The 12,077-nt window shown below is 51.1% G+C and overlaps 2 protein-coding genes across 2 annotated transcripts in view; both read right to left on the bottom strand.

Annotated features, from left to right (window-relative positions):
- The window catches only part of LOC126572552 (MICAL-like protein 1), a 34,798-nt gene extending 30,692 nt beyond the window's left edge, over positions 1-4,106 (bottom strand). Inside the window, exon 1 of the mRNA XM_050231950.1 lies at positions 3,494-4,106. The gene's annotated coding sequence lies outside the window, so the exon portion shown is untranslated. The remainder of the gene's footprint in view (positions 1-3,493) is intronic.
- A 677-nt stretch (positions 4,107-4,783) lies between these two features.
- Positions 4,784-11,830, bottom strand: LOC126570912 (M-phase inducer phosphatase). The gene is made up of 3 exons (XM_050229012.1): positions 11,217-11,830; positions 6,755-8,506; positions 4,784-6,662 (listed from the first exon to the last, which is right to left on the bottom strand). Exons 1-3 carry the CDS (start codon positions 11,261-11,263, stop codon positions 6,392-6,394), a joined length of 2,070 nt encoding a protein of 689 aa, XP_050084969.1. The 5' UTR covers positions 11,264-11,830; the 3' UTR covers positions 4,784-6,391.
- Between the last annotated feature and the right edge of the window lie 247 nt (positions 11,831-12,077).

Here is a 12,077-nt window from a genome sequence, read left to right as displayed (position 1 = left end):
TGCTATTCTAGCGCAGCGCCAGCGCAGAGGGGCCACGGCGCCACGAGGCGCTCCATCATGCTCATTAGGTGCGTGATGGTGTCATGTGTCCGTGTAACCTTCAGCGCGCGAGTAAAACAGAAATACGAAAATTTAACCACCACTCTCCCAACTAAGCTTTGCGGAAAAACAAAATCACGCTTCACGGTCGAGCGATTCCGGGCGAGCGACACCTTCTCGGTGTTGTGGTTCACCCTTCAAAAATTGACCAGCCAAAGCGCTAGGGAAAATCAAGCGTGACCTAGACACGCGGCTAGAGACATTTCAAAGAACATTTTCAAATGAACAGAGTCTTTATAAATTGTTGACTGATTTCAAATAGTAATGGCATGTTTTATAAATAATGCAGAAGAAAAAATATTCCAACTACTCCCGGCCCGTCGACACTTCACACGGAGCCATGATGATGGCCGACGTGATGTTTGGTTTCGCTCGAGACGGCACTCGGTTACGGCCCTTGGTACGGTCACACCCTGGGCCTTGTTGACTCAAGCCGCGATGGTGCCATTGCGTGCGGTATGTAAAGAGTGGCGAGCGATAAAAGGAAGGCGGGTTGTTCTTTATCACTCAACGGGCAAAGCACAACGCTCGTCATCCCCTCATGCTGGAATGCAAACTTACGCTGCATTGATTCAGTATACTTTTTAGTCAAATTTTAAAAGCAATTTTATAATTTGAAGCGACACGTGGCAGTTTGAGCATAATTCAGGACCAGATTCAACTAGAACAAGTAAGCTAATGGTAAAAAGAAGAACATTCTTCGTTCTGAAGAAAGTTAAACATCAAAAATTAAGATCTGCGACTATCGAAGAAGCAAAAGTTTATTCCATTTCATAAACTATCGACCAAGAGACCGAATGGAATCTGGTTTAAAAGCACGCTTACTACCGGTTACTAGTAGTTCAACTGCCCGGCTGACGAGGGAACGACTATCTCACGACAAACTGGCACCCTTCAAGCGTCGCCTTTCGGTCCGGACACATTTAGCCAGAGCGATATGATAATTTCAAGTGCCACAAATGATTAGAGGCTGTTGGCTTTTGTCGGCTCACTTCACGTTCATCGCGCGAGCGCACCCGCGCCTTTGCCACAGCGAAACGGAACGAAGAAGCTACAATGTGTGCCGACTCCACCAAGCGAGACATCTCACTAGGTCCGTCGGTTGGTGAAAGTGGAAACATCATTGGCCACAACAATGAAAACATTAACGGAGGAGGAGGAGGAGTAGGGCTGCGACCCAAGAAACTAGATCAAGGGCTCCCGAGAGCCACCCTTGCCAGAGTAGCAGTGGCCCGGGAGTTATCGAGCGAGCTGGCTTCATGCACGGTATCAACAGCCACCTGTTTGCGCATTGTCGTGAGCGCCCGGACCGAGATACCATGCCCGGTTTAGGCCACTTTTTCGGCCACTCTTGGGGGGGGGGGGGGGGGGGGGGGTATTAATTCATTCAAAGATCATTCGTCCACCGTATAGACCCGAGGAGTGTACACGGGATTCGATTTGATTTCCATTTTCGCTTCTGTTTTCGTTGGAAGCTTTCTTTTCTTTCTCGAGAAGTGTAACTGTATCCAGCCAGACGAGGTGGAAACAGAAGGAAGTTGGGCACCGATGCTCCGTTATTGGTCTTTTTGCAGAAGGCTGCTGAGCAAAAAAAAAACAACAACCGCCAACCATTCCCTTCTCCCTGTTAAACGCTTTACTGTTGAGCTCGCTTCTTTTGGATGAAATCCGATCCCGGATTTTGCTGGACAGCATTGGTGGTGTCTCGAGAGGAAAGTCTCTGCTAGACACGAGATTAGACCGGAAATGGAACCGTTGAAGCGGATAAAATTTGTGGCTTTTGCCTAGCGAACCGCATTCGCATTCTCTCCTGGGAACAAAAAAGGAATCCGGACGACTTTGTCCCGTACCACACCGATTCGCTGTGTGATGCTGATGATGCTGATGATGATGCTGGGGATGATTGTTTTATGATAGTTTTCCGCTCGCCGCCGCACCAAAAGCCTAAGCATGCAACGTAATCGCATTTCGAAGACGGACACGCCGCTTCTCGGAACGCACGGTGCGGTCCGAAAGGGGGGGGGCGATGTCTCGAAGCCAAGAACGCCGAAGGTCAGCTTTTTCTTAAATTCCCGTGAACGAAACCGAGACCCTTTGTCTCGCCAACCGGCCTGTGAGAACCTGTTTTGGTTGAAGGGGAGATTCGTGGTGCAACCGCGATCGTCGTCGCCGTAGGGTGCAGCTCCGATGCAGCTCGCAGGGGGTCTTATGGGCCCCAAACCACCGCCGCCGCCGCTTAGAATCATATGCGCTACTGATGGTGCCCAGAAGGCAGCTAATAGCAACCGGCAACCAACACCGAACACCGAAGGTGGTTGCGGCGTGAGGGCAACAGTTTTGAGACCCTTTTCGATGCGATGCTGCGCGGCAGTGGTGGCCTCGTGTTCTCACTCCAACCAATCTCCGGAAAGATTCTCGAACCTTCGAAAGAGCACCACGCAACCAACGATCGAGATTAGAAGCGGAGATCAAAGTATGCTAGGAAAAGGGGCTTTCGTTCCTCTCGATCGCTCCATCGATCGATTGTGGAGCATCTTTCGTCGGTGAGTTTCATTCTCAAACGCGATCGCGCTACTCTGAAGATGATTTCCTATTTCCTGTCCACTTGGAGGGTACACGAACTGCGATCGTCTCGCGATCGAGCGTAGGATGGTTTGGGGTTTTTTGGGACCTCCTCTTCCTCTGGCTTCTTAATGAATTCCGTGTGACCTTTTTGGTCGCGGAGGATGGTTTCACTTCGACAGGCAGCGACAGGGAGGCGTCGGCAGAGAAATTGGCACGCAAACGCCCGCTCGAGTGCGTGATGACCCGTCAATTAGTGGTCAACTCTTTATTAAGGCTCATCACGCCGCCGTACGGTACGCTGGTCATCTGGCCAGGGGTGAGATCTTAATGCGAGTACGATGAAACAATTAACCGTGGAGGGGAAAGGGTCGTGACAAGCAAGCTGGGTTGGCCAGCACCGGTCGTCCGGATGACTCACGGCGCCTTATCGGGGCTTATTTGTTGTTGATGGCGCCTAAGGGCGCCTTGAGTCATTCCGAGAAACCGCTAACATGTTGTTTCTTCTGTGTAAAGGGTATAAACATAATTTGTACAACCAAATGCAGTTCATTTGCTGCTTTTAAAGCACTCTTTCCATTGGGCTCAAACCCTTGTGCAAAAAACTGGCCTTTAATGTATGGGTTTTTGCTGTTGCTTTAAGTAAAAAATCCAAAAGATCACCAGAAAAGGTTAAAACCATTAAGATTTCTGGTGTTGCTTTGATTGTTATACCTCCGCTGTTGATCGTAAATTCCTCTACGAAGCACACACTGTTTCATCAGAGCAAGTGATTGATCATTCATGATCATAAAATAAACCGAGATATTCTAAAACACCCAACTTTACTCACCGCTCTTCGTTGATTCGATGATCCTTTGACCCGTTGCCAAAGGATAACTGCACACCAGAACGTTACTGCACTCACACTAAACCACAAAAAAACTGCAAAAAGGACCAACCGTGGGGACACAGGTCAAAATAAATTGCCAGAAAACGAAGCGAAGGAAGCAGGGAAGAAGTTTGCGTTTGAGATGGCCACCGTCCAGCGACGAAAAGAAAGTGGACCTCAACCACACGTCACACACAACACGAACCACGGATCGAAGGCGCTTACGAACCGCGAATGAAATGTTCTCGTCACGAAAGGAAAGACGGATTCGAAATGCTGTGGCCACAAAACTCGAAGGCACTGGCACCGTGGGCTACCTAACCGTGCGGTCAAGCGCAACCAAGTGGAAGTCCAACACAATTCACTTTTTGACGCGTTTTTCAGGACGCAAACACTTTCGAGGGCCACGGAACGAAAACCGGAAGGAAATACCGAGTTCAGTCGGAAACCGTAAACCTTATGCGAACGAATCAAGTTGCACCAACTTAGAACTTATCATTAACTAACTTTTGCACTTGATTATGCTCCGGGTTTGGTATTATTGTGGGACGGAACTCGCTCGGCACGTCTGCTCTGGCACGATTCACAAAAAATAATAAAAAAATGACGGACATGCACACACACAAACATACGCGCGTGATTTCCTGAAAGCTCCGCTAGCGGCGCTAAAACGCGACCCGTTTTTCGACTCGTGAAGCCCCGAGGTGATGTAAACGTGGATTTCGTTAAGTTTAGCCAAAACACTCCGCGCCTTCCTGAGACCCGAACCGTGTGAACTTTTAACGGGGGCACGGCGGATCGAAAAGATCACGATCTCCGCGGGATTTTGTCGGCGCGATCGGACAATCGCCACAGGGACTGCATAAATCAACATAAAAACGCCAGAATTGCAAATCAAATATGCTACCATTTGCCGTTCTTCAATCCACGAACTCAAGCGAGCACAAAAAATCCACGAACACGCTTACAAGCCAACGCCACATGGAAAATTGCGCATTGTTGAATGCCGAGTGATCTGCTAATAAACTGAACTAGTCCTCTTTTATCAAACAAATTGCACACTGGATATTCTCGTTAAGAGGTGGAAACAAAGGCAAGTGAACAGGGAAACACATTTCCATTTCTTTCCATTTGGCACATTCCAAATTTGTGCACAAACCACCAGATCATAAATTTAAGCGATCTAACGACGAGTAGTGTTGAAGAAAAAAGAAAGAAACGCATTGTTTTATGTTTGTTCAGCATGTTTGCACTGTCGAATGTCGGCGCAGGGTGATAAATATTTTATTAAACGACCAATAACTTCCTACCACTGGCTCTTTACTAACTATCCATTACTCTTTATCGTGTCACTAATCGTGCGGCGCTCATCAACAAGCGCCGCCGCTTTCGTTGTTGTACCCTCCGGTTTGTGTTATGTACAGCTAGGAGCTGGCCTACCTGAAAGTGGCCAAAATCAGTCTCTCATCAACATAAGCAGGTTCGGTGACCGATTCGCTCCGGTCTTGGTCACGGTTCATTTGCTTGGTGTTATCGTTCGTTGGCCAAAAGGGGTTTGCATTACTGTGTCTCCAACGCTTACAAGCTAATAAGGGTATTTTGCTATCATCGAATCTTGCACATTTGCACCTTAAGCTTCGCAATGCTAGCGCTGCGTTGCTCAGTGTTAGTTAATAATTTGGTTACCTTATTATGTTTATCGATCTAAAATGTTGCACTTCTTCCTGAAATCTGTGGCGTACCATGACGTCGACGCTTCATCGCTCCCCTGCACTGTTGCTACCATATTAAAACCAGTTACAGTTCATTTCGCAGTTTCCAGTTTGCTACTTAACAACTCATTCTGTACGCAGCTCACCATCGTCTTGTTCCGCGGGGGTCGGCCTCATGTCTTGGACAGTGCATGACCCCTGTGTTCTCTGCGTACTAGCCTCGGAAGAACGAATGGACAAACAAAGACACGCGCGCTTTGCTGATGGAAGGTTTGCACAGATTGGTTCTACGAATTTCCCTCTTTGTCGCTCACATTTCATAAAAAAAGCTGTAGCTGCATCCAAAAATTCTATCTTTTCACTTCCCAACTATCTATCTAATTTGCACTTTACTACGAAACTGATTGAGTGGGCAATTCGTACAAGTGTTCCGCGCAAACACCTTTCGATTGCGAGTCCCGCAGGCTCGTAAAGCTTTGACTGGTAATTTTATCTGCATATGAGTTCAGACCGTTCTCTGCCCTGGTGCTGTTTGTTGCTCTTTTGTGCAATTTACCACTAATCCAGCGCTTTTCATCGCTTGTGTGATCGTTCGGTATTGCGTCGTATTTATGTGGCTTGCTCTAGGTAGAATTCAGTTGAAGGAGAAGAAAAAACCAAAAATAAACGCAATTCCTAAATCACAGATAAAAAATATAAATTCATAACAAACGGAAACATAAAAATATACAATCCACTAGTGTCTTGAAAGAATGCGCGTGTACACTGGAGAGGGATTGGGAAAGATCAGTAACACCAGATGAATGCTTCCTTGCGTTTCAACAGCGCTAATCGACAGTTGTATGATTCGGTTTCTTCGAATTCGCTCGCGCAAATATTTGTTTCAAGAAGGAAATTATGATACATATCTATATATATGAATTTAAAAATATAACAAAAACAATGGCTATGGTTTCTACATTGGGCAATGAGCTATGTTTGTGGGCTGTGCGCGTTGGGCCTAAGTAGCGTAAGTTGGACTATTGCAGAACTGTTTTTCACCCACCCCCCCCCGCGGGAGGTAGGAGTGTTTGTTTCGGTTTTGTTCGATGATCACGAATGCGGAGCGTGAACAGCTTAGCTGGCAGCAGTCTTAGCACAATGTCACTCACAGAACGAGCCGTGAACGGGTTTTGGTAGGTTTCACCGTGCACGTCGAACCGTCACCATTCCAGCTACGCGACTTGGCGCGAAAGTGCCGGTAAGCGTCACCGAACTCGGGATCCAGCATCGGCCGGTAGGCGATGGGATCGCACAACGAGGCATGCGCCTTGAAGAACTCTTTGTAACCACCGTGCAGGAGATAGATCTCGGGATAGTGCAGTGCTGGGTAGCTGTCCGAGTTTAGGATGCGGTCGTGGTTGCGCAGAAAGCGTGATCTATGGGACGAAAGAGAACAGATACCGAAACGTAAGTATCACGTGCGGGGCGAGGTTCGCAGTTTTCTGTTGATCGATGGAACGAAACTTACAATTTGGGTCCACGCTCGGAGGAAAACTCGCAGTGAAACACGATAATGTTGCGCCGGACGGTCGAACTAGAACCATCCTGACCATCGGTGACGGGCGGTTCCGTTTTGCTGCTGATCAGCTCCTCAATGATCTGCTCCTGGGTGTAGAGATTCTTTGCGCCACGTATGTGACCACCCTCGAACTCGTACGGGTACCGGCAGTCGATGATTTTGTAGCTGGCCACCTTGTCGCGGAACTCGCCGCGCAGTAACCGGGCCATCGTATCGCCGGAGATCGACTTCAAATCCCGATGCTGACCCTCCATCAGCGGCAGCACATAGGACTTGCTGAAGTCACCGATCAGATCCGGCTCGGACGAGGATCGTGACAGTGCACTCATGATCTGCGCATCGTTCATCGAGATCGACTTCTGGTAGACGGGTTTCTTCAGCACCACCGGGACCGTTGTGCGCGATGGACTGTCCAGCACGCCGATCGCGAGCGACACCGTCGTCTTTGGCGATCCGTCAATCGTTTTGCACCGTTTGCTGTGCACCGGGCTAACACCAGGCGGTTCGGGACGCTTAAAGCACCGTGCCATTTCCGTGGGTCGCGACGAAAAAGGTGTTAGATTGCAGTTTTCCTGATCGTCGATCGCGATCAACCTACGACCGAATCGCTCGGGCGTTTTCATCTGTGTCGGTGTGCCGACGATAGGGCCAGCAGCACCAACTCCGGGGCTGCTGCCACCGGATTGCATGTTCAGCTTGTTGTTCGTGTTCTCGGTGAGACTGAGACAGCGGCGCACAAACGGGCGCTTCAGTTCCGGTGTGGTCATCGTTTTCGTCGTCTTGATCGTACCACAGATCAACGAGTTCAGCCCACTGGGCAGCAACATTCCACTTTCCTGCGGTGGCTGCTGCTGATGGCCCGATTGCTGCTGGTGCAGAAGGTGGTGGTGCTGCTGCAGTGGCTGCTGTTTGCTGTGTCCATTGCTAGTCTGCTGCTGCTGCAACCGCCCTCCGCACAACTCCTCATCCTGCATCGTTTCCATATCGAACAGCTCCAGATCGTCCATCGATTCCATCGAGCCGGACGACAGACTGCTCAGCAGCCGGCGCGACGAAGGCGACGAAGAGCTGTGGCGCGACATGCTGCCACTGGACGACGAGGACATCCCAAACCGGAACATCGAGTGGCCCTTCATCAGGCCCGCGCTGGACGCTCCGGTGACGGTTCCGGTGAGCGACGAACCGAGAACACCATCGTTCAGGACACTCGCCCCGTATCCCGAGTCCATCGAGTTGGTATCATGATCTTCCAGTGGCCGGCGTACTCGGGTGTACCCGAGGTGACCGGTGACCGATGTAGAGACCGCAGTGGATGTGGTGATCGTAGAGGAGGTGTTGCTCCCGGGGACGATGCTGGTGGTGCTTCGATTCACTTCCCGTTCGTCTACGGCGACAAGCGGGATCGACTGGTGCTTGCCCGGTGTGTTGCTCTCCGATGGCAACAGTTCCCCCATCAGGGCGTCCTCCTCCGGACAGATGGTGCAGGGGCTGCATGGCCGAGGGCTTTGCTGGGGGCTGTGACTCTGGTAGAAGGACAGCTCCTCCGAGGGTAGCGCTTCCTTGGACGGGGATCCGAACAGTTTGCCATCGTCGTGAATCATACGCAGTGGGTTGGCGCGTGCCCGTCGCTGGACACTACGCTGGCGCTGTTCCGCCCGTCGCGCTGCCGGTGAACGACCAGCCGAGTTGAGTGTGAAGCGGCTACGGAAGAAAGGTGAAGAAAATTGCGGAGAAATGTTAATTAAACCATTCTCTATACTATCTTTTGCACAATATTCCCGCAAACCACCTTGGAGTCCCCTTTTCGAGCCACCTCGTGATAGAAATGAGCATTTTCAGCCCTCCCAAGACTAGACTAGTCGCGCGCCGTCCCCCCTCCCCAGAGAAGCAGTGAACTGGAGTTAATGATATTCCCAAGGATATCGCCACCACAAACGCGCCTGTAGAGTGTGTTCGAGAGTGCGCGCGCGCAATACTCTGTGGTGTTCCCTCTTCCAGTCCTTTGTCGCTGGATCGATCACAAAAGTTGACTGTGGTGTGTGCGTGTTATGCTGAGCCAAAGGATCATGCTTCGTTCACGCATACCACGGTAGCATCGAGCTGCAGCATGTACCAAGCATTGGCCAACATAAATAGTAATAATAGCAGCAGCAGAAGCAAGACCGAACCCCGGTGGTGATGTGCAGCAGTCGAGCGTACGCTCCTCCTCAACTCAATGACCGGCCGTGAGAAGGTCACATCTGGCGCCCCCTCGACACGATCGACACACGCATACACACTCCGAGACAGTCGATTGATAGGTGGGGGATGAGGGCCACGAGGGCGACGAGAACCATGCGACAACATGGCTGTTGATGTGTGTTGGTGGCAACATTTCACCCCCGAAACGAGCAAGGGAGAAACGAGTGTGAAAGGCAGGCAGGAAGAAGAAAATGCAACGAGGGCAATGACGGGCGGTGGTACTTCTTCCCGTGCCGTGCCGTGCCGTGCAAATGCAATGCAGGATGAAGCACGACCCAAGAAGATGCCAAGGAGCAGATGAAGTCCTCGTTCCACTGAGGGACGAAGGGACGATTGTGGAGACACACCGGAGTTCCTTGACTTTCCGTCCTCCGACGATGGAACGATGACAGCTGGACGGAATGGCGGGCAAAAGGGGCACACATCGCGATCACGAGACAAATGCGGTGAGACGCCAAAGGCGAACGTAACTCAAGTAACGCAACTCGCGACGATGATGATGATGATGACCGCCCCGTGCCGCTGCCAAGAGAACTGACCTAACGCAACTCTGACTGCCGGTCAGCCAAGCCGTCCAGCCGGCACACGATCGCGAGGTGATCGCATCTTCGCATTCCCATTATTCCACCTGTCTGTCTCCTCTCTCTCTCTCTTTGTGTGACTGCCTCTGGTGTCCGGTTTTTTGGCCAAATGCCAAATTTGGAGGCCCCCCCACACATAATTCGATGCCCGCGTGGTCAAACAAACAGAGGAAGAACGAGAGAAACACCACGAAAGAGAGAGAGAGAGACAACGCGCGGATGTTGCGCCGGTAAAACACAACAAACTTCGTGGTCCAGTGATGGGGAGGGTGGGTGGATGGGTGATGGGTGGTAGCAACCGGCGTAAACAAATCGCTTACCACCGTCCAACCACAGGCACGCGAAGAAGATAAAGAAGAGGTTAGATGCCCGGTTGGCTGGCCAGCGCCGTCTCTCTCCTCTTTCTTTCCTCCTTCTTTTCCTTTGGCACACGCCCGGTTCGCGGCGCACAGTGGATCGCGAAAATGAAAGTGAGTTTTTCGCGATTTTACTATCCACCGCGTTTCCGTCTAGAACAGCAACAGCGCCGGCCAGCACTGGCATGCAGGTGGACTCAAGAGGCAGGGAATGGTGCGGTCAGTAAGCACGCGCTCGGTTCGACGAGCATTTCACCGCTTGAGAACGGGCCAGCCAGCTGGTCCCGACCAAACCAAGTAGAGTGGCGCTCTCCTGGTCGTGGTCGATGATTTCGCTTTTCGGTTTCGTTTGCTGTTGTTGCCGGAAAGTAGTTTTCATGAATGAAAGCCCCCCCCGGCCACCGATCTGGATGTTATTTGTTTTGTGTTGTTCCAGGGTAAATACACGGGGAACAGTGTTATTCGCTTATCATCATTATCGCCAGGGCGGGTGTACTGCGCGCATCATTCTAACAATTCACCGCAGTCAGTGACCTCCTCCTTCTCAGGGCACTGTGTCGTGGAGGAGTCGTCGTCGTCATAGTCAGTCGTCTGCGAAAGGTTGTGTCCCCCTCAAAGAATGGGGGAAAAGAAGAGGAACACAACGAAAGCGAAGATCGCTCGCAACCCTCGGAGCCGGAAGTGCTGCGCCTTCCATGTGCACGAAGAGCACACCGTTTGCGTAGCGTAGCCGCTTTGCGCAGACGATCTTCATCACGCTCGGGGATCTTATGCGTTGTCAGAGCTGGAGTACTGCTGCTGGGGGAAGTATATTTCTTCCCTTGACTGCACACGCAGCGCAGAGCACGGGGGAAAAGCCCCTATCCGTCGCGTTCGTCACTGCGAAGGGTTGCGCGTTTTGCTTTCGTAGACAAGCAACAGCAGCAGCAGCAGCAGTAGTTTGCTTCTTTGTATATCCGCTACGATCGCTTGGGAGCACACACATGCATGAGGAGGTCGATCGTGATGTTGTTCGCTTTTTGCTCCACATTGCCCACCGGGGAGGGAAGTGGAGTGCAGAGTACAGAGTGAGTTGGTCCCTGATCTGGGGCCCTCCTCTCACACGGTCCGGCTGATGGGGTCACCCTTCTTAAGAGGGTTCACACACAGCCGCTACAGCTACTTCCATCTGCCATTCCAAACACCCGTGAACCCCCTCCTCGACGGCGCTGCTTTCATCACGAAGATCCTTACCTGGTGCACTCGACAATGTCGAAGTCAAGGTTCTCGTCGATAAACATGATGGCGCTGATGATGATGATGATCGGGTTTTTTCGTAGCGTACTTGCGGACACACTTGATCACAAACTCTTTATCTTTCGCTTCCTGCTTCGAATGTCCAGCGCTTGTTCGCTCGCTTTGCTGTCAGCAGTCCAACAGTTCGTGTATCTTCACTCTTGCCACTACTAGCACACCACACCAACAACTTCGGGACACACCTTCAACTATAAACGGTAGATCATGATCTGCGTTGACAGATCACACGCCGGGCGCACAACAACACAACACACACTGGGGAGCAGCTAACACCACAAAGCAAATGCTACCGAACCATGATGCAGCGCTGCAGAACGATGTGGTTTCGGGTCCCTTTTATCCAAACTTCCTGTGTTAACACAGTAACAACCAACGGAGAGATCGATGTTCGATGATCGAGATCGAGAAGCCTTTAATGCGAGCAGCACCACCGATCGGTCGCGATCGCAACACAACTTTTGCTAGAGATCTCGTGGTTACTTGACGACGCTGTGCATCTTCTTTTGCTCTTCTGTCCTCGTGCTAGTGAACCGGTTCATCGGTAAAACTGATAAGTCTCTACAATGTGCCAGAAGCTCGAAGAAGAGCTGCTCTGCTCGCTCTGAAGCGCTGGACTTGACTGACAAGCTGGAGAAGTTGTCCGATCCTCGTGAGGTAAGCCCGAGCGCGAGCCTCGCGTAGTCCTTTCTCCGCTCCGTACCGCCGCCACCACCGATCCACCGTTCACACCATTGCTTCCTGCTCATTCATGAAGCGCACGGCGCACGGGTGAGCGAGTCCGGGCGTTCGCTCTCTCCC

The sequence above is a fragment of the Anopheles aquasalis genome, chromosome 2 (genome assembly GCF_943734665.1).
Source record: "Anopheles aquasalis chromosome 2, idAnoAquaMG_Q_19, whole genome shotgun sequence".
Classification (NCBI taxonomy): Eukaryota; Metazoa; Arthropoda; class Insecta; order Diptera; family Culicidae; genus Anopheles; species Anopheles aquasalis.
Note: the sequence above shows the minus strand (reverse complement) of the source record. Positions and strands in the feature narration are given on the sequence as shown.

Coding starts and splice junctions, on each gene's coding strand:
- LOC126570912 (XM_050229012.1), bottom strand. CDS start 11,263: ATGTTTATCGACGAGAACCTTGACTTCGACATTGTCGAGTGCACCAG. Junction 8,507..11,216: donor GACATTGTCGAGTGCACCAG/GTAAGGATCTTC, acceptor TTTCTTCCGTAG/CCGCTTCACACTCAACTCGG. Junction 6,663..6,754: donor TCCGAGCGTGGACCCAAATT/GTAAGTTTCGTT, acceptor TTCGTCCCATAG/ATCACGCTTTCTGCGCAACC.